This window comes from Marmota monax, unplaced genomic scaffold (genome assembly GCF_021218885.2).
Source record: "Marmota monax isolate L192 unplaced genomic scaffold, Marmota_monax_Labrador192_F-V1.1 WCK01_AAM20220418_F8-fsc00231, whole genome shotgun sequence".
In the NCBI taxonomy this organism is placed as follows: domain Eukaryota; kingdom Metazoa; phylum Chordata; class Mammalia; order Rodentia; family Sciuridae; genus Marmota; species Marmota monax.
In genome coordinates this window covers 87124-109806 of record NW_026693458.1, presented here as the reverse complement: position 1 = coordinate 109806, position 22683 = coordinate 87124, and the positions used below count along the sequence as shown (strand labels likewise).

At 41.5% G+C, this 22683-nt stretch overlaps 1 protein-coding gene across 1 annotated transcript in view; it reads left to right on the top strand.

The window, feature by feature from the left end:
- The first annotated feature begins 653 nt into the window (after positions 1–653).
- Positions 654–22683, top strand: part of LOC131424664 (uncharacterized) — a 49113-nt gene continuing 27083 nt past the window's right edge. The window contains exons 1-3 of the mRNA XM_058583461.1: positions 654–723; positions 10337–10663; positions 18044–18923. Coding sequence (XP_058439444.1) covers positions 654–723; positions 10337–10663; positions 18044–18923 — 1277 coding nt within the window. The remainder of the gene's footprint in view (positions 724–10336; positions 10664–18043; positions 18924–22683) is intronic.

The window sequence follows — 22683 nt, the reverse complement described above, 5'->3', positions numbered from 1 at the left end:
GATAAGCACAAAACCTATGAGTCACGGTTTTGAAGACACTGGACCTCAGACTTTGAAGAACCATAATTCCCAAGTTGGGAATCATAAGGTGAAGGTACAGTTGGCCCCTCCTTACCACCGTGAGCTTCCAGGCCAGGGCACTGTAAGAGGGAACTCATACAAAGTGTGAGTTTCAAAGATGGAGCTAAGAGTTGTGGAGGCCTAGGCAGTTAGAGCACATAGGACAGAGTCCAGAGAGGAGGGGGCTACAGAGAGAACTGGAGACCAGGGGAGAGACAGCAGATGTCCCCTGAGCTACAGTAGCACACTGATCAGCACATGTTTGTGAGGAAACTCTCCAAGCTCAGGGAAGAAACCAGATGAAAGGGTGGAGGGAACAGTGATTGGAGCTTAAACAGGGAGCCTGTCCCCATGAGCAAGACTGGAAAACTCATTACATGTGAAACATTGAGAGGAGGGCTGGGGGGGTCTTGCCTCAGCAGTGGGGACTAATTGGCCCTTGACTGACCACTGCTGGTGGGCCCACTTAGCAAATAATGACAGCAATACCAGAAAAGATCAAACTCTTTCCAAGTAACTCAGCTGCATCCCAGAGCGAAATGTATGATTTATAAGAGGCAAAAATAACCAGCACCAACAAAGTCAAAGTCACCATGTCTGGCATCCAATTAAAGATTATCAGGCAGACAAAGAAACAGGAAAACGTGTCCCATAATGAGAAAGGTAACCAGACAGTCAAAATCAAATCAGAACCTAGACAGATGTTAGAATTAGCAAAGACACTAAATGTATTATAATTAGATCCCATATTCCAAGAAGTTAAAGACATGGAAGATTTAAAAATATTCAGGTTGAATTTGTAGAGACGAAATCCACAGTATCACAAAAAAAATAGACCAAGTGGGATTATCAGCAGGTTACACGCAGTGAAAGAAATGATTTATGAAATTGAAGCTATAACAATGGAAATTACACAAGATGAAACAAAGAAGAACATGTTACTTTTTAATTCAAGAGCACTAGTGAGTTGTGGGAGGACTGCAAGTGTCCCAAATATATGGAGTAGGTAGAGTCCCTGAAGGAAAGGATAGGTCAAGGGAGGGAAAGATAATTATTTAAAGAAATAATGACCAAAGTTTTCCAAACTTAATAAAGGCTATGAAGTCACAGCCATAGGAATGGCAAAACTCAAGCACAAAAAGCACACTGAAAAACTGTACTAAGGAACCTCAGGTTCAATTTGCTGAAAACTAATAATAAAGAGAAAGTCTTGGTACTGGGGATTGAACCCAGGGGTGCTTTACCACTGAGCTTTATACCAGCTCTTTATATTTTCTGGTGCAGACTCTGGAACCAGCATTGCCCATCAAAATAGCCCATGGGAGGCTGGAATGGCTGGTCACAGGATGTAACTAGCACAGCTGAGGACAATCCCACAGAACTAATAACTGGAAACTGATGACACCCACCACAGGAGGGTGAAAAGCTCTCCCTTGAAGGGAAATCTGGACAGAACTGTGTCTGCCACAGCTGACTTTATAGATTTCCTTTTTAAAAAATAGTAATTTATTTTTTAGTTCTAGATGGACACAATTTTGAGTCAGGATCTCACTAAATTGTCTAGGCTGACCTCAAATTTGCAATCTCCCTGTCTCATCCTGAGCAGCTGGGATTATAGACCAGTGCCATCATAGTCAGGTGGTGTAGGAAAGGCATGTTATATACAGAGGAACAATATAAAGATTGTATTAGAATTCTCCTTGGAAACAAGCCAACCAAGAAGACAATGGAGCAAAAAGAGTCTTAAAAATATGAACTAAAGAAAGATAGCACTCTAAAATTCTATATCTAGTGAAAATATCTTTTAAAAGTGAAAGTGAAACAAAAATATTTTCAGACATTTAAAAAAATGAAAGAATTCATCACTCATAAGAAATGCTAAAGGAAATTCTTTCAGCAGAAGGAAATCTGGATCTACACAAAGTAATGAAAAGCATCAGAAATGGAAATCATGTTTTTTTTTGCTGGTAGCAGGCCCGCCCTGGCCCCTGGGGACTCAACCCCCAGTTCTTTGTTATGCATGTCAATGTGGCCAGCTCACAAGGCCGTGAAGCGGGCTTGCGGTTCCCTGTTTATCTGCCTCGCACATATGTGTCTCTCGGGAACATCTTGACCTGTTCGAGCCTCCTGATAGGGGACGGTGACGTGACGGTAACCCAAGGACGCAGTTATTACTCTTCCCTCCTCACTTTTGAGTAATTTCCCGCAGCTGTTAAAAAGATATATAAGGGGAACAAATCTGGCAATAAAGCGCGCACACGCTCCCTCCTGGATGAAGAACCTTGGTGTCCTGTGTATTTTTAACCCCGCCGTCCCTCGCCGGACTCGGCTCCGTTAGCCGGACGCGGCATTTTTTCATATTATTTAAATCATTAATTGATTGCTCAAAATAATAATATGTTGGAGGATTTATGAAATATATAAAAATGTATGACAGGCCGGATGCAGTGGTGCACGCCTGTAATCCCAGCGACTCAGGAGGCTGAGGCAGGAGGATCGTGAGTTCAAAGCCAACCTCAGCAAAAGCGAGGCACTAAGCAACTCAGTGAGACCCTGTCTCTAAATGAAATAAAAAATAGGGATGGGAAGTGGCTCAGTGGTCAGGTGCCCCTGAGTTCAATCCCCAGTAACCCCCTCTCCCCAAAATGAATGACAACGATAGGATAAAGACTAGAAGAGGCAAAATATAAGTATACTATTGTAAGGTTTTAATTTTTAAAGTGGTCTAATATCACTAGGTAGACTGATGGTTGATAATGCATACTATAAGCACTAAGGCTGTAAGCGCCAGAAGCAAACCTTGGATCAGCAGCCTTTCCTTTATTCTGCAGCGCAGTCAATCCATCAGGCACGGGAGGGCTCATTTTCTGGGTATGAAAATGGCCCCCGGGGTTACAGAAGGAGTCTGGGTTTTATAGATTACAGGGAGGGTGAATTAACCATTGGAGATGCGGACATGCAGTTTGGACAGTCAGGGAACTAGTTGTGTAGGTTAAAATTTTAACCCAGGAGGGCAATTGTAAAAAGTTTTAAACTTGTTGTCACTGGGAAAAATCTCACAACTCGGTGTTCACTGCTTATCTCTGGGACCCGCTGTTACCCAGAGCTTCACCATTTGCTTTTCTCCTTCCAGGACTCATTGGCTGTGGGAAAGGGTAAAAGTCCAGGGCCCAGAGTTTCAGTATTTGCCTCCTCCCTCCAGGACCTGCTGTGGTTGGAAAGGGATGAATGTTTGCTTTCGATGGAGACGCTGGGGATAAACCCAGGAAGGGATGAAAGTCTGCTTTTTGCCTCAGGGCCCTTTGTTAATATTTGGCTAATTTCCCTCCCTCCCCCCGAGGCACACTGCCCCTCTGTTTTTCTCCGAAAGCTGTCTTGTTGGAAAATTATTTTCCATAACCTTTCAAAACAACCAGCAAACTAAAGAAAGAGTCATATCTAGTAATCCAACTGTGTTAGCCTGTCATTCGTCTGATCAAAATACCTGACAAGGGCAGTTTAGAAGAGGGACAGTTTATTTTGACTGGCAGTTTCAAAGTTTCAGTCTGTGGTGGGCAATTCCATTGCCCTTGGCCCAAGGTGAGGAAGCACATCTTGGAAGGAGGCTCTGGTGAAGGAGCTCTGCTCCACTCTTGGCAGCCAGGAAGTGGAGGGAGCAAGGGGAAGGGGTCATAGGGAAGATGAACCCTCCAGGGCACTCCCCCAGTGATCCACCTACTCCTACCCCGCCTGCCTTCAGTTACCCTCCAGTTAGTCCATTCAATCCAATCACTGCCTCTCTGAATATTCCTACATTAACATGGGAGCTTTTGGGGAACACCTCATACCCAAACTATAACACCAGCAAAGGAGATAAAGTTGAATCACAGGTTAATTGTAAAGAAGTTTTAAAAAGAAAGAAAGAAACCAAACCCTAGATTGGACAAATAGAAGCAAATAGCAAGGTGATAGACCTCAAACCTATCCAGATTGAAAACCACCTTAAATCAAAATGATATAAACACTCTAATTAAAATGGCATTTTTCAGAATGAATAAAAATCAAGACCTAACTGTTCACTGCTTATCACAAATGCACTATAAATGTAATCACAATATAGGTTAAATGTTAATAAAAATGGAAAAAGACTGATTGTGCTAACATAAATCCTAAGAAAGTAAAAATGGCTCTTTGCAATTTGGCTTACAATTTATAAATTACCAAGGCCCTTGCATTTTAATGAAGGGGTCAGTCAATCAAAAGGACATGCCAGATGATAAGGGACTATTGAGAACAACTTTATGCCAAAATTTCATAAATTCTGTAAGGGGCACAAACTATCAAAATTCACCCAAGAAGAAATAAATTACCAGAATATTTGTTTATCTGTTAAAGCTAAATTTGTAGTTTAAAATTTTCTCCACAATAGAAACTGAAGGCCCAGAGAGCTTCCCTGGTGAATTCTACCAAACATTTAGGGAAGAAGCAGTACACATAGAAACATCCAGAAAGTTGAAGATGTGACATTACTTCCCAATTCTTTCTGAAAGACCAGTATTACTCTGAAACTAAAATCAGAAAAAGAAAATTACAATCAACATTTTTTTATGAATATTGACATAAGAAATCTATAATAAATTTTTTTTTTGGTTTTAGTTTTGTTGTTGGATTTTGTTTGCTTGTTTGTTTTGTTTTTTTTTATTCTAGGGATTGAACTGCAAATCAAATCCAAAATATTCAAGTTTAGCATATCATGACCAAGAGGGTTTATGTCAGGAATATAAGGTTGGTTTAACATTCTAAAAACAATCAACCTAATTCACCATAAACTAAAAGTTTATGTTAAACATTTCAATAAACAATTTTTTTTGGAAAAAAATCTAACATCCATTCTTTATAAAACTTCAGTGATTTGGGAATATCTCACACTCTGATTCTCCAACATCGGATGAGTTTTCAACAACTCAATTTAGTTGTAACCCACCTGATTCAGCACAGATCCCACAGGTTACGGGCTATCCCACGAGACTGCCCCATTTCAGATGCCAGGCACATGCCCCACGTTGCCCCTATTCTTCTGACCAACAGCTATAAACTCAGGAGATTCCCAACACTGCCTTCTCACTTTTGAGAATTTTCTAGAACAACTCATAGAACTCAGGAAAAGACTTTACCTTAGCTCACTAGACTATTATAAAGGATACAACTCAGGAGCATCCACATGGAAGTGATGCCTAAAGCAAGATGGGGGCGGAGGAGAGTGGTTCAGAGCCCCTTTACCTCTCCCAGGCACATACTGTATTAGTATGGGCTGCTATAGCAAAACACCATAAACTGGGTTGCATATCAACCGTGGACATTTATTTCTCAGTTTGAAGGTTCCAAGTCTAAGATCACAGTACTGGCAGATGGTTTCTAATGAGGACATACTCCCTTGTATATATAGAAGTGAAGATTATAATTTCCTCTGAATCCAGTCTAGTGCTCGATTGTTAGTGATTGTGCTTAGCTCTTTATTTGGAGAGGCTCTTCTCACTAAGTGTCAATTATCACTCTTGTTGTGTGATGTATCCTCACAGGGTAAAAGGGGCAAACTAGCTTTCCGGGGATCTCTTTTATAAGGACAGTACCCAATAGCAAGGACTCTGCCTTTGTGACCTGATTATATTCCAAAGGCCTCATCTAATCTCATCACTTTGGGGACCAAGTTCAACATACGCATGTGAGGGGAACGTAACATTCAGATCATAGCATTCTTCTGTTCCTGGTCCCCCCAAAGTCCTTCCTTCTCACTTGTAAAATGCATTAGTTCTATCTCAATAACCTAAAAGACTTAATTCATTCCAGTATCAAGTAAAAAATCTAAGGTCCAGGTCTCATCTAAATATCATCTATTATTTATCCTGAGGCAAATTGCTCTCCAGCTATGAGTTCATGAAATTAAAAAATATAAGTGCTGCCAAACTACAATTCTGGGATAGACATACATTCTCATTCCAAAAGGGATAAACAGGAAAAAAGAAAACAGGTCCCAAGGAAGACCAAATCTCAACAAAGCAAGTAACATTAAATCTTAATGCTAATTACGGGGGGTGTAGCTTGGTGGCAGAGTGCTTACCTAGCTTGTATGAGGCTCTGGGATTGATCCCCAGCACCACCAATAGTTTTGTTGTTGTTGTTGTTGTCTTCTTTTTTATTTATTTTCTCTCTCTCTCTCTCTCTTTCTCTCCTCCTCCTCCTCCTCCTCCTTCTTTTTTGGCAGAAATGCTTTTGGATAATTTTTTTTTTCTTTGAGAGAGGGTCTCACTGTGTTGCCTAGGCTGGCTGCAATCAACTGATCCTCTTGCCTCAGCCTCCTGAGTAGCTGGGACTACAGGCATATATCACTGTCTTCCATAAAGTCAGAAATCTTGATGCTCAATAATGATCTTTTTTGCCTCAGTGCTTGAACTTCTGTACCCACTGGGTTGGCAGCCCTGCACATGGCTCTGTGCCTGCGTCGTGTGCCCATGGTTCTTCTGAGCTAGAATCATGCACAACTGGCTCTGCCAGTCTGGGGTCATGGAGGTAGCCCTATTACGATGGCCAACTAGACACTGTCCTCATGAGGACTCTCTGCAGTCTCCCCACACTTGATGGTGGTATCCTGTTGAGGTGGCATCCCGGAACTGTTCTGAGGGTTGTTCTTCTACCATCTTAGACAGTAGTTCCTGGTTTTTGTGTAGACGTTGAGCTAATCTTATCAGATGGTCCTTTGGTCATATCCTTGTTCTCTCCTGAACATGATTTTTCAATTTACAGTCTTGACCCGAATGAGAATTTTTTTCTTTTCTTTCTTTTTTTCCCCCTTAAATTGAATGTAGGGCCTCACATATGCTAGGCAAGAATTCTACAACTGAGCTACATCCATAGCCCTTTTAATTTTTATTTCTTAAGACAGTATCTCACTAAACTGCTTAGACTGAATGTTCAGTCCTGCTTCAGCCTCCCGAGTAGTTCAAATTACAGGTGTTTACCATTACAACTGGCTAGAGTCTTTAAATTTGCTTCCCTTTTGATTAATAATCTTGACTTTAAGTCATTTCTCTCTTCTTACATTTTATTGTAAGCAGCCAAGATTCAAGATTTACTGGATTCAGCTTATACCTTCAACAATTTGCTTGGAAACAGCTTCAGCTAAATATCTAATTTCATCCCTTACAGGTGCTGCCTTCCACAAAACACCAGGACACAAACACAATTTAGCCAAGTCCTTTGCCACTTTGTAACATTGTTAAATAAGGGAAGGAGGGGAAAAGGAGGGAAGAAAGATAGGACCTGCATCTGTCCCTTGTACTACATGCAAAAATTAACTCTAACTAGATTATACACCTATAAAACTTGTAGAAGAAAACATAGGAGAAAAATATTTGCAAAGTACATACCTGCTAAAAATAAAGACTACATAAAGAATTCTCAAAATTCAACACTAAGAGGACAAAAAAAATCCAAAAAATGGGCAAATATTTTCACATTCTCTTCACCAAAAAAAAAAAAAAAAAAAAAAAAAACTATGGATGAAAAATAAGTACACAGAAAAACTATCATTAGGGAAATGTAAATAAATCCAGAGCAAGATTAGGCCTTTAGAAAGGTTAGATTGTACCAAGTGTGGGCAAGGATATGAAAACACTGGAGCTCATACACTGTTGTTGGGAATGTAACAGTGTAAATATTTTGGAAAATAGTTTGCAGTTTTAAAAAAAGTGAAGACAAATGATTCAGTCATTCCTCTTCTAAGTTTTAAACATGTGAGAATAGGAAATGGCTGTGAGGGAATAGGAAAGGGCTATGCAAACAGAGACTTGTACACAAAACTTTGAAGTAACTTTTTAAAAATAATGAGCCAGAACTGGAAACAACAGAAATGTTCTGATGAATAGTTACATGAATGGATACACATAAGCACCCAAAAAATAATCTGAAAATTTCTGAGTGTAAGAACCCAGACCAAAAAAAGGGGGGGGGCATGTTTTCCATCTTCAGAGAATTCCAGAAAGAGCAAACTAATATGCAATTACAGAAAGAAGGTCAGTGATTGAGGCAGGGAGGTCAAGATGAGTAAAGGAGGAAAATACAAAGGGGTGTGAGGAAACAGTGGGGGAGCGATAAATTGGTTTTTATCTTGATTGTAGTGATAGTTTCAAAATATAAAGTAAGTTTCAAAACTTATCAGATTGCATAGATTTCTGTATATTAATTATACTCAATAAAGCTATTTTTAAAATAGTTTAAGGGATATAAAGAATTGGACTTACTGAACTCAAGCAAGCATACAGTATTATCAGTAAATGATAGTATGCTTTTCTCATTCACCATTCATTCATTCATTCATTTGTATGTTGTGGGCACCTGTCAGGTGCTAGATCCTACATGATGGTGATTCAGTGTACAATGGTGAGTAAGACAGAGTTCCAGCTCAGGCAGTCCCCACAGCTCCCCTTCACCAGCTGTGTTTGCTCCAAATCTGCTTTTTCTTCCTGTCACTCTGGATCCCTTCCTCATTTTTGACCTGATCATAGTGAGGCTTTAATGAGCTTGCCTGTGCTCACCCTGTTTCTCTTCGTAGCCAGTGCTGGGTAAACATAACAGAAAACCCCCACATTATTTCAAAATTTCATATAATGTTAGAATATATTTATATTGTACTACTTGAATTCTGATCAAAACTCTCATCAAATGAAATCTCAGTATGCTTGCAAAATAGTGTGTTGTATATATAGTAGTTCCCCTTTATCTGTGATTTTGCTTTTCATGGTTTCAGTTTTCTGTGGTCAAACACAGTCTGAAAAAGTTAAATGGAAAATTCCAGAAATAATTCCTAAGTTTTAAATTGGGCATCATTCTGAGCAACATGAAGAAATCTCATGCTGGCTCATTCCAACCCACCCTGAAGTGAACTGTCACTTTTCTGATGTTTCCACGTTGTGGACACTACCCACCCACTACTCACTTAGTAGCTGTCTCAATCAGTAGGTCAACTGCTGTGGTGGTATTTCAGTGCTTGTGTTCAAGTAACCCTTAATGTACTCCTGGCCCCAAATTACAAGAGTAGTAGATGCTGGCAATTCAGATATGCCAAAGAGAAATTATAAAATGCTTCCTTTAAGTATCATCTCACATCATTACAAGAAGAGGAAGGGGGAATACAATGGAGTATTTTAGAAAAAAAACTACCTTCTTATACTTTTATTGTAGTGTATTGTTATAATTATCCTATTTTATTATTGTTGTTGTTATTGTTCCTAATTGAAAAATTAAACTTTATCATAGATAGGTATTATAGGAAAAATAGTATATATAGGATTTGGTGCTATGCCCAGTTTCAGGCATCCACTGGGGATGGGAGAGGACTGTAGAATGGATGAGCCGATTACTGCCTGAGAGGGAAGAAGCATTAGGGAAGGGCAAAGAGGTGGATTTGCTAAGTGCCTGCTGCATGCCTGGCCCAGTGCCTAGTACTGCTTATTCACCAACTCCTTTAGTTTTATTCAGATCACAGAATCCCATTTTTGACAAGACAGGGCTGCCCAGCTAGTAAGAGCCAAGATTCTGAGTTTGCGTGACTTTGCCATGGGTGCATTTTCCTCTACATTGGCTGACCCTGTTAGGGAAGACCTGATCCTTGGGCTTTAGAGATAATCTGGAGACCACATATCCACCAGCCAGGGCAAGGCTAAGTTAGCTGTGGATAGATCTTGACTATTTTTTTTTTTTAAGAAACTGGATAGATTTGAGATTTTATCCCCTTCAAAATTATTTAGCTAATTTTTTCCATTTGATTATTCTTTCAATTAAGATCTACTTGTGCTGTAGCAGAAGTCCAGGAGCACTAACTAAAAAGTTAGGGGTTCTGTTTTTTCTTAGTGAAATGTCTCTAGGTGGGAAGTCAAAGCTGGCTGGCGTCTCAGCCATGGTGAATGCATTGTTTTTTGCATAGGGTCACAAGATGCCTGTCACATGTGGGCATTGGATCCATGGGCTCTGCAAGGAAATGGGAAGGGGTCCAGATTTGTCCCAGAAGTGCTGTCTACTTTCCAGGAGCTTTTCCAGAAGCCACACCGTAGGATTTCTTCTGCTTCTATTGCACACCTGGTCACTTCAACTGTGAGAGAAGCAGAAAATAAAAGAGGTAAAAAATGGATACTGAGCAGGTGACCAGCAGCACCCATCAGCCTCAGTTCTCCCTGTCTCAGAGTGAGAGGAGCCTGTGGCCTGAAAGTCAGCCTTTTCTAACACATTCCTGTTCTCTGCCCAGGACATGGAAAGGCTCATTCAGGAACTTTCTGCTGGAATACAGACCGCGCTGGACACTGTGGGAAACTCCTGCTAAGTGGTAACCAGGGTCTCATTGAAAGAGCTGGAGCTGAAGCACTCCTTGAAGTCAGAAAGATTCCAGTGAGCCCGGTGGGAGTTCCAGGCCCACCACTGCCCTACCAGCAGAGGCAGGCGTACCTGCAGCAGCACAGAAATGCAATGCAGTTCCTCCACGAGCACAAGAGGCTGAAGGAGAGATGGGGAGGCTCACGGAGGGTGACGCGTGCACTTCAGGTGCCTGTCAAGGACAATGTGTCCATCCGAAACTGTTTGTAAGAGCTCACCAAAGGAACAGACATCACTAATCTGGTCCGGTCTGAGTCTGAGCAGGACCTGGCTACCACTGCTGCTGGACTCCACTAGGCAGGGAAGGTAGGCAGAACAAGAACAGATGCTGGAGGAGATTCTATGCAAGTCAGTGTCGGGCTTGTTGTCAAAGCCAGATAAAGTAGCAAAGCTTTCTGGAAACTCATTTTAGGCCTGCTCTACTTCCTCCATCATGAGGGGTCCTCCATGTAGGGAAGTGGGCTTAAGATAGGGAGCCAATGGTGTAAAGTCCTACTTTTGCCTCATTTTGGCTGCAATGCAACTTGAAAGATGCTAGACCTCATTTTTTTTTTTGTACAGGACATTGAAACCAGGGACACTTTACCAGCGAGCCACGTCCCCAGCACTTTTTATTTTATTTTGAGACAGAGTCTCACCAAGTTGCTGAGAGTCTCACTAAATTTTTGAGTCTGTCCTTGAACTTTCGATCCTTCTGTCTCAGCCTCCCTAGTCGCTGGGATAACAGGTGGGCACACCACCGCACCTGAAATTAAGACTTCATTTCTTAAAAATAGAAAATAAAAGCTTTCTACATTGTGATTTCTCTCTTGATTTAGGTATATCTGCTCCTGATTGGTCATCTGAAGCTTCTCCTTATTTTTTTAATGGAAACCTGCTTAACTAGTTTGTTGCCAGATACTAACATAAAAGTCCTTCAACTAGTGAAAACTGCTAGGTGTGCCTGAGATTTGAGTTCTTGGAGCAGCTGAGCAGAACAGCATTGGCTCTGAATACTTACTATGCATTTTAGCTCAACGGAGCCTCAGATACCAGAAATTACAATAGCAATGATTCCCCCCAAATGAAACCTTTGGCTAGCTCTTACGTTCTTTTTGTTCTTTTCCCATCACACTCAACTACAGTTGATTGAAAGCTTAGCATGCACTATTAGGTACTCTTTTATATTAATGAGTTAATTTTAATTCTCAGAATATCTGAGATGAAACATTATTTCCTTGTTATGGAGGAAACTCAGGGTCAGAGAATTTAAATAACTGGTCCAAGATCACCCCATTATTTAAATGGTGAATCATGTGCAAATCCAAATGCACCTGGTTGATTGAGGTCTGCTTTCTTTCAGGCTACCCCAGAATCTGAAGGCAGTACAGATTTGGAAATAACCCCTTAAAGAACACTGCTACAATTCTTCAGGAGGGAGGTCACTCTTTTAAAATCCAGTCCATTGGCTTTTATTAAACATCTATCATAAAATTTAATGAACGTTTATAGAATACTTAGTGATTGCCTATTGTGTGCACAAGCATTGAATTCAATGCTTCACATATACTATATCACAAGAACCCCATTTCACTAGAAGAAGTAGGCATTAGAGTACCCACTGTACAAATACGAAAACCAAGACCCGAGGAGATCAGTTATTTGTCCCAAATCATCTGGTAAATGATGGAAACACAGGTTCTGAATGTTATTCACAAGTCCATTCTCCTTCTAACCTCCTTGCTGTTAGTCACAATTGCAGTTGCAAGAGACAGGAATTCCATCCCATTCCTGCTGGGAAAAGAGGGAACTATGTCCACTGATTCTCACTGGAGAAAGACTAAGGGGGCCTCTGAGACTCCTAGGTGCAGGGACTCGCCTCTGTAACAATCCCTCTTTCTGCTTTTCATCTCTGTGTCTCAGTCTTGCTTGTTCTCTTTCCTGAGGATCAGCCTTGTCTCACCTATCATTACAGGTTGGGGCTGAGAATAAGGAGACTTTCTTCTCCCAGTTTATGTTTAATACATTCCTAGGAAGGAACTCTGATTGGCTTCATTTAGGCACTGAGATGGATCAACCTGGGTTACTTGTTTACCTCTATAACTAAGGTGCCAAGATTAACAGCCAAGACCAAAACCTCAAGACCGAAGTGGGGCAGGAGCAGTACTCCCAAAGAAGAGGCTGTGCTTTGAGTCCAGAGGATGCAATCTTAGATGACATCAGGGGCAAGGCCTGTAATAAAAATGAAGCCGGGTCAGCAGTGGCTATGACAAATAGCAGGGCCCACACTGTACATAAAGAAAATATTGTCATGTTGGAATGCAGCTGGAGTGTAGCCAGAGATTCCAATTTTTTTTGAGAAAAGCAAGAAGTCCAGTTTTTTTCATTAAATGTATTGATTCTTTAGAACTGTCAGCTAATTAAAAATAGATTTAAAACATTACGTGGATGTAACAAAGCACTTCTGTGAACCAGATGTGACCCCAGGTCATACCAGTTTGCAAACCTCTGCTTGAAGTAGATAATAAATGTCCACTCCACCCCAGGGATGCTCCTGAGGGGCATTTGCTATGCCTGGGGTCTCTCTGCCTGTGAGTTTTCCGTTTTTCTTCTGTGACTCCTCAGGAGGCACCACTTCCAAGCTTAGAAAATTGGAGGCTCCTGGAGTCATGAGAATTGGAGTGAATTGGAGTGGTCTTGGAAGTCACCACCCTGTCATCAACCTCATGGTTAATACATTTGCCATGCTCTGTGTTAAGGCAAGGGACAGCTGGTACAGGAGACCCAGTGTATTAGCCAGGGTTCTCCAGAGAAACAGATCCAACAAGATACATAGAAGGTTCTCAGCCTAGGAAGGTTCAACTTATGATGAGGTCATTGGGCCAAAACGCCATCATGAGTTGAGGAACATCTCTGTGCATGTGTCTGTTCCTGGCTCATTTTGAGGCCATAAAGCCCCACATACTGTCATCTGCAAGCTGGAGACCCAGGAAAGCTGGTGGTATAGTTTGAAGGTCTAGGAATAGGAGGGCCAATAGAGTCCAGTCCAGCCTGAGCCCAAAGGCCTGAGAACCAGGATGCTTAGGGCAAGAGAACATCCATGGATCCGCTTCCAGGAGGCAGAAGAAGTTCAATCTTCCTCCACCTTTTTGTCCTATCAGCCCTCAATGGACTGAATGAGGACCAAGCATATGGGGAGGCTCATCTGGTTTCTTCAGCTAAGAAATTCAAATGATAATCTGTTTTGGAAACACTGTCATAGACATACCCAGATATAGCTTTAACCAGGTATCTGGGCACCTTATGGCTCAGTCAAGTTGATATATAAAATTCATCATCATGCCCAGGAATAAGGGCAGAGTCTAACCTATGAAAACTGAGTATCTCAATGTCATGTGATGAGTGTAGGGCCAGAGGGTATCAGGCACACTTAGATGGGGGAGGGAGCTGGGGCAGGGAGGAGGTCAGAGAAGTTTCCAAAAGTATGCAAAAGTATTTTTAGTTGCAAAAAATACAAATTTAAGAAGTTTGTTTTTACTCTAAGATTTCATCTCATGTCAGTCAGAATGACACTTATCAAGAATACAAACAACAATAAATGTTGGTGAGGATGTGGGGAAATTCCATACATTGCTGGTGGGAATGCAAATTGGTGCAACCATTTTGGAAAGTGATATGAATATTCCTCAGAAAATGAAACCACCATTTGACTCAGCTAGCTCACTTCTCAGTTTATACCCAAAGGACTTAAAATCAGCATACTACAGTTATGTAGCCACCTCAATGTTTATAGCAGTTCAATTCACGATAGCTAAACTATGGAACAAACCTAGGTGCCTTTTAACAGATGAACAGATTAAAAAATGTTATATATATATATATATATATATATATATATATATATATATATATACACACATACAAACACACACATATGTATGCATGTGATGGAATATTGACAGCCTTAAAGAAGAATGAAATTATGGCATTTGCTACTAAATGATGAAACTGGAGAATATCACGCTAAGTGAAATAAGCTAATCCCCAAAAGCCAAAAGCCAACTGTTTTTTCTGATATGCAGATGATAATTCACAATGGGGGGTGGCTAGGGAAGAAGAGAGTTACTTTAGATTAGGTAGAGGGGAGTGAAGGGAGGGGAGGGGGTATGAGGGTAGAAAGGATAATAGAATGAATCAGACGTTAGTACCCTATGTACATATATAACTATATGACTGGTATGATTCTACATCATGTACAACCAGAAAAATGAGAAATTATACTCCATTATATATGATGTATTAAAGTGCATTCTATTGTTATGTATAACTAATTAAAACAAATTGAAATAAAATTTTTTAAAAGGCATGTTTTGCCTAGTTCTTTCCTAAGGCTGCATATATGAGTGGAGTAGGAATCATAAGATAGAAAGGACTCAGCAATGTGGGCTTTGCTACTCTTGGAATCTCAGCTACAGAAATTTGTCCTGGGACTCGATATCGATATCTCTGCCCAGTTCTCTCCCGAGCACACCCAGCAGCTTTCCTGTTAGAGTCTGTAAACGAGTCTGGATGGCGCCTGGCAAAATGCCAGAGGGAGTGGTTTGTGAGGTGACGCCAGCGAGCCATTAAGTGTGGAGATTCCTTATTGGTTGACTGCTGTATCTAGTTTATGTTAATTAAGATAAGCTGTGTGGAATGTATATATACCCCTCCTGTAATACAATAAACGGCTCCCACTCCTGCTGTATCAATGTACACAAGTTGTTCCTCACCCCCTGGTTATTTTGCTGCAGCCGGACTGCGGCACTTTCCTCTTACTTTCTATTGGTCCCGACTCTCTCACAGCCTGGATTTCCCCTCCAGGAAAAGAGGGGGAAAGAGGGCAAGTCCTTCCCTTGGAGAACAGAACCCAGAAACCTCGCCCAATCTTGCAGGCTACATTCAGTGAACAATTTATGCCTGTGACACCTAAAAGCTGGTTTTCTATTTAGTACAGAAAAAGGAAACAATGGATATTGGGGAACAACTGATAGTCTCTGGCATAGCTTTTATTTTTATGTTTTTCCCCCAATTATTAAAGCAATAAATAGTGCCAGAGTCCAGAAATGTATAAAGACAATAAGAACTATGAGTAATTCCAGAGTTAATTGTTTTCAGGTTTATGGGAATCACATCATACATGTTTTTATGATCTTATTTCTCATTTAATAGTCTACCCTTAGAGTTTTCCTTAGTCAACCAACGTAGATCTATAGTACTATTATAGTTCCTTTAATGGCATGTTTGGATCCTAATTTATGCAATCACCTATTGTGAACTAGGAAATGATTTGAAGTGATTGTAAACAAATGATGAACAGCCTGTGGAGGAATATTTGTACATTTGTTTCTTGTTTTCTAGGCATAAATTCTTAGCAGGGCCCAACTATTGGATTAAAAGATGTGTACTTTTTAAAGATTCTGATTTCTGCTGCCAAATTGCCCCCAGAGAAATAATTTTACATTTCTGCTTCTTACATTTCCTTCTAAAATGCCACTGATCAACTGAGAGATGAGAAATTTTTCATTTTTCTAAACACTTGTATTCAACTGATTTCCTTCTTTTCTTTTTTGGTACCAGGGATTGAACCCAGGGGCACTTAATCACTGTTATGGGTTAGATGTGGTAACCCCCAAAAGCTCACATGTGAGACAATGCAAGGAGGTTTGGAGAAGAAATAATTAGGGTATGGCCTTAACCTAATCAGTAAATTAATTCCTCATGAGAGTAAATGAGGGGTAACTGGAGGCTGGTGGGGTGTGGCTGAGAGGAGCTGGTTCATTGGAGGCATTGCTAAGAGGTATCTATTTTGTATCTGGAGAATGGAGTCTCTGTTTCCTGTCATCATGTCAGCTGCTTCCCTCTGCCCCACTCTTCTGCCATGACCTTTTGCCTCACCTTGAACCCTGAGGAATGGAGCTGGCCTTCTATAGGCTAAGACCTCAGAAACTGTGAGCCCCTAAATAAACCTTTCCTCCTTTACAGTTGTTCTGGTTGGTTCCTTTACACACAGTGGCAAAAAAAGCTGACTAAAACAACCACTGAGCCACATCCCCAGTCTTTATTTTTCATTTTGAGACAGGGTCTCCCTAAGTTGCCTATGGCCTTGCTAAGTTGCTGAGGCTGCCTTTGAACTTGCAAGCCTCCTGTCTCAGTCTCCTGAGTCACTAGATTACAGGCACACACCACTGTGCCTGGCCTTAGAAAATAAAGATAGACATTTCACATTTATTGGTGATTTTCATTTCTTCTTGTGTGAACCGAAAGTTCATCTCTTTTGTTTACATTTTAACAGACTGTTTATTTCTTTTGCTCTGGGAGAAAACTCAATTCTTATATTAAGCTAACATTAACGTACTTGTATGTACCAAGAACTGTTCTAAGTAGTTGTTTATTCATTTAGTTCTTTCAACAGACCTATAAGGTAAGTATTATTATAATCTCTATTTTATAGAAGTGTCTGAGGCACAGAAAAGATACCCAATTTGTCTAATGGTAAAAAAACATATTGCAGGGCTAGGGATGCGGCTCAGCCTGTAAAGTGCTTGCCTTGAATGCACAAGACCCTGTTGGAACTCCCCAAGCTGAAGACTGTTCCCGTCATCTAAATACCTAACACAATGTTAGGGTGACATTAAATGGAGTCTGTCTACCGTACAACCCCCATCTCTCCTGAGCACACCTTCCTCCTCTGGTGGTGTCCTCCTTCAATCCTACTCATCCTTCAGTTTGGGCTCATTTTCCTCCTCTAGTTTCACCTTCACTCTCACAATCCACGTGAGCACTGAAAGTACCAACACCTGAGATCATAAATGCAAGTGGTTGCTAAAGCTTAAGCCCCCCCCCCCAGCCCCTCCGCCTTGTTCTATTCCAAATCAGCCTCAAGTTTGCCTTGGTTGCGTAAGCTACCTACTGTGTGCAGTAAATTAGGGCCAGGTCTTGAAACGACCAAGAACTGGCAGAGACCTTAAGGTGCACTTCGGAGATTTCTGGAGTCCTTGTATGAAAAGTTAAAAGGCCACAGAAGAACTGTTTTTGACCAATTTTAAAATAGGAAAATTACGGACTGGAGCTCTTGAAGACAAAAATAATTTAGAACATGTAAAAAAGTCATAAAAAACCTTAAAGGTGGAATGTTGGGCGACATAATTACTTCATTTGTTTCATTTGACAGATGGGAAAAGCTGAGGCCACGAGAAAGGGCTTGCCCGCGTCTTTCCAAAGCACTGAGCGCACCAGGCTTGAGCACAGAGCGCGGGAAGCGCACGTGCTAAACGCCTGAAGACCAGAGCCACAGCCGCTCCGCCCCACCCCGCCCCGCTCTCGGCGGCCAGGTAACGCGACCTATCCGTCACGCGCGGAGGGCGGGCCCGGGAGGACACCGGCCCCGCCACTCTCCCGGCCCTCCAATAGGAAGGGAGGTTCTAGCCAGGGTGGGCGGGCCAGGCCAGCCTCCTCCGTGGTAGCCGCCCAGAACGGGGTGGGCTCAGTTGCCACCCTCCAGTGAGGTCCGGCGAGCCCGGCTCGACTGAGGCGAAAGGGTGAGGTCCACATCAGTCAGAAGGCCCCGCCAATGGACTCCTGCGCCGCCCGCGGTTCCCGCCCCCGCCTCGGCCTCCGGACGCCCGCGCTGCCTTCCCTCAGGCCGCCGCGGCGGCGCCCGCCCGCATCTCCATCCGGGTCCTCGCGCGCTGCTCTCCGGGCGCGGCGGTAGGCAACGGCGGGCGCGAGGTCCGGGCCATCCTGGCGGCGGCGGCGAGCGGCTTTCCCCGGGAGCCTGAGGTGGGTACGGCGGGCAAGGCAGCGAGCGCGGGGCCGTCGCCATTTTATTTCCCTCAGATTCGCCGCGGCAGGCAGGCAGGAGGGGAGAGTTATGCACCGGCCCGACGCGGCCTGAAACCCGTGGGACAGCCAGGCGCCCTCCCGTGGACGGGTGGGTCCGAGGTGGGCGGCCAGCGGAGGCTGTGGGTGCCCGGGACGCGGGCGGGGGAGGGGTGCCGCGTGGCCCAGGCGGCGCGGCCCCAGCCCCCTCCGCTTCCCGCCCAGCTCCTTACCGACGGGGCGGGGGAGGGGGTCATTCTTCACATTCCTTACCCCGCCCCTCCCCCCGCTTCAATCAAACTTGGGGCGGGCGGAAGTTCCGCCTTTTGGCTGGCGCCCATTGGCCTGCGCAGCCTCCTGCTGTGGCGTGACTGGCTGTGGCTGCTGCCAGGTCTTTATGACGTCACTTCCGCTATCAGGTTTGTGGGCCGGGGAGACCTTGGCCTTGGGGGTTGGGATGAAGGAGTGAAGGTAGGAAGTGCTGGGGGAGGGACCGAGCGGGAAGGCGCGGGCGGGAGAGCCGGGGCTGGCTCCTTGCCCCTGCTCCGCTCGGCCGAGAGCCGAGCGGCCTCCGTCCTGGAGCAGCTGCTGCGGCTGGAGGTCCGCCGCTGCGGCCGTCCTTGGTGAGGGGGAGGGGAACGAGAGAGCGGGAGGAAATTCTATCCCGGGGGATGGGGTTGGGGATTTGCTGCTAGGTGTCACCGGAAACGGCTCTGGCCTTTTTGACTCGACGCTGCAAACTCTTGGAACCGAATGCCTCTCCCAGAGCTGGCCAGTAAACTTCCCCCCGCGCGCTTCTCTGCGAGCGGTGTGGTAACCTTTATGTCCTTGGCCAGCGCTGCCCTTTTGCTCTTCCAACTTTTTACAGTAGGCTCTGTGTCGGAGGTGGTGGTGTGTATTCTACTTAATTTTCAACTTTTGAGATTAAAAGTAAAAAATAGACAAATCATGAAAGGGTTAGGACGCGGGGGAAAAGACCTTGGAAACCGAGTTAAAAATCTTGAAGTAAATAGGAGATGAAGGCTGAGATTTCATTAACTTTATTGACGACTTTTGCTTTCTTGGTTCTCAGTTCCTAAAAGTTAAAAACATAATTTAGCGTCTCCTGAATTTATTTCTATTTGAAAATCTTGAGATTTAAGAAAATTGTTGAATTCTAAGAATAAAGTTGTTTTTATCCATATTTTTCTGTTGTGTGGCAGTCTGGTTTCCTTTACACTCAGGGTGTGTGCATAGTTAAGGAACTATCAACTTAGGAATTACTTGGAGTTTAGTGAGGATGTTTGATTATTATACACAGGTAAAATGTTATTTGAAATGAAAGACCGTTTTAGAGGAGAGACCTAAATTCAGTTACTACTAGTATTTAAAAAGTGTCACTTTGATCAAATAAAGTTGGTGTTGGGAAAATAACTTTTTGAATGAACTGCAGAGACAGTGACAGGTATAGAGTATTTGTCTTTAAGCACGCTTTCACCCTCCCTTCACTCCCCCTACCACATTTGATTGAAGTTCTGCTGAATTTGAGCATTTTGCAAGTCTGAAAAGTTTGATAACACCCAGTCATAAAAGAGAAAGAGAGAAATACTAAACAAGTTTGTCTCAAATGTTATTTCTTAGGGCCTTTTTTTCCTTTTTAGCATTAACTAGACATTTCTTGGTTTAGAGTACAGCACCTAGATTGTGTACCTTTATTTTAATAGTTAAAATAGTAAGTACTGGTTTTCCATACAGTGGGAATTAGTGTTAGGAGCACTAAATCGATGTTTCATGCTGTATATTCTGTCGTTGGGTCATAAGTCATTTTAGCGGTTGGTGATCACAATTTTAAAAAATGAAAATAGTGCATGAAATAGAATGTTGATTTTTTTCTTATATGCAGATATGTTCTCACAAGTTATTTTTGTGTCAGAATATTAAAAACATTCTTTTAAAGGGTATTTCTCTCATTAATAGTACTGGTTGTCTTCAAGGAGTATTGAAAACAGTCCTGTTTGTTTTTACATTAAATGAAACATGTTCCCCTCACTTGAGTTTTTATGAGTTGGGGAATAAATCCGCCACCCAGGATCAGCATGTGTTTTAATCATGTACTATTATTGTAGCTATTAGTACTTTTAATAGCTCAAGATGCTTTTATTTAGATTGTAAAGGATCTTTTTCATCCCAGACTATTAATTGCCGGGGATTTTCTTCATGTTTAGATGAGAATTAAAGATTCTGGATCCCAAGTAATAAGTTGTCAACATTTCCTCGCATAACCTCACTAGTGGAGTAAAGGAGGCCTGCTCATTTCATGCAGTTTCCCTGTGTGTGTGTGTGTGTTCTAAGCATTGCATAATCACTTAAGAGTGGACTTCATTAAATAGCCAGATAGAATGAGTGCTATCATACGTTTTTGGTATTAAGTCTTTGAAATCCAGGGTGTATCTTAACAGTTACAGAACATAACACTTTGGGCTACTTACATTTCAGGGGCTCAGTAGCCATTTGTGGCTAATGCAATTTTAGTGGATTGTCTAGTTTTTTTTTTTTTTCCAAAATTATATTTCACTAGCTGAATTTTTACAGTTTAAGATAGCTAAAAATGTCCGTTCAAAGCCACCTCTCACATGTGAGTAAACTGTACCAGATAATTTCTTAGGTTCTTTCTGTATAGCAGATTGGAGTATTCTGAGGCACCGGAATGGCAATACCTTCTTTGTTAAGTTACTTTTGACTTCTCTAGAAATATTTTAAGACATTTTAGGTAATTTGTTTTAAAATGACACATAGTCAGTATGATTTGAGAGCATTTTGTTCTTCCAAATAGTCATTTTTCCTGCATGTCAGTATTGCATTAGCATCACATGAGGGATCAGCCACACCTCTTCCTTCCTTCCATGGGAAATTTTATTTGGCCAATTATGTGCTTACCTAATGCCTAGGAGGAAACTTTTTCTGTGTCAATTCACATTTCCACAGTGTTGACTATGAATTATCTGTTGGATACAGTTATCAAACACTAAAGTTGACTTGAATCTAGATTAAATGAACTAGAAGCTACCTTCTCTTGTTTTGGAAATTGTGTAGACTGTACCGAGACTTTTCAGCCTGGGAAAGGATAGGAAGGGCAGATTTTAGAATGGAGAAGTAATCATCAGTAAGCAAACAAGTTATCCAAGTGGCACATACTACCTCACACAAAATATTTGCAATTATTTACGGTTTGTAGAATTAATTTAGCTATGCAAGGGTAGTATGGAATGTATTTGTGATAGTAAGGAAGTCGGTCCAAAATGAAGAGTTTACATCTGGAAACTTAGAAAGAAAACTGAAAATTGACATTGCATTGGTTACCTTTTTAACAATTTTTCAAAATTTAGGCATATTGCTTTATTAATCAGCAAAGGCATCTGAAGTATCTGTTGTGTGTCTTAAGAGTAAATGAAATGGTCCTTTTGGGAAAGCTGACCTAGTACTTAGCTATTTAAAACTTAACATGAATCTGTAGTGTTGCATAGAATAAGAAATCGAGATACTAGAATTGGGTTAACTTCCACTGGAGACAGAAATCTAGAAAACTCCATTATCTTGTCAATAAAACATGGATTACTTCCCATTGCTAGAAATAATTGCTTTTGCTTTATAAAAGGAAGCAAAATACTATTGAAGAGTTTCCTTAATGTTAGAGTATTCCACAGGCATCATTCGTACATCATTTCATTGATATTCAGCTATTTGAAATTAAAGGAAATTTAATTATAAGTAACCACTGTTTGATTTGTATTCGATTATCAGCAAGTGAAACTGATGTTAGAGATGTAGTTCATTTTATGTGTAGGACAGTTTTGCTAAAATGAAATTTATACACCCATACAATGGAATGCGAATGAAAGCTTTTAAAAATAAAACTTTCTTGCCCAGCATGTTCAAGCCCCTGTGTTTAGGCCCTAGTTAAATAGATAGGTACATAAGTAGATACAATAAGAAAGAAAGTTTGAGCTAAAAGAATGTAAACTAATGTAAAGGGTAGGAAATTAAACTTCTGGAGAAACATTTTAGCTCAGAATTAGAATTTTTAATTGCTATTAAGTATGTACGAGGTAGTGTATGCCTGCTTGTGAATTAAGTTCGAATATTTAAGAATTTAGAAGCAATTTTAAAAATCAGGAATGTTCCTAAATTTCTCACTACAAAAGAATAAGTACATAAGGAATGTGTATGTTAATTAACTTGATTTAGCCATTTCATAATTGCATATTTGAAAACATGTACCATAAAATAATATGTGATTTATCAATTTAAAACAACTAAAAATCAGTTGCAAAAAAAAAATTAGAAAAGTGATTGTTAACAGACTTCATCATGAAACCATGTTGATAAAAATGTAGATATAGACAA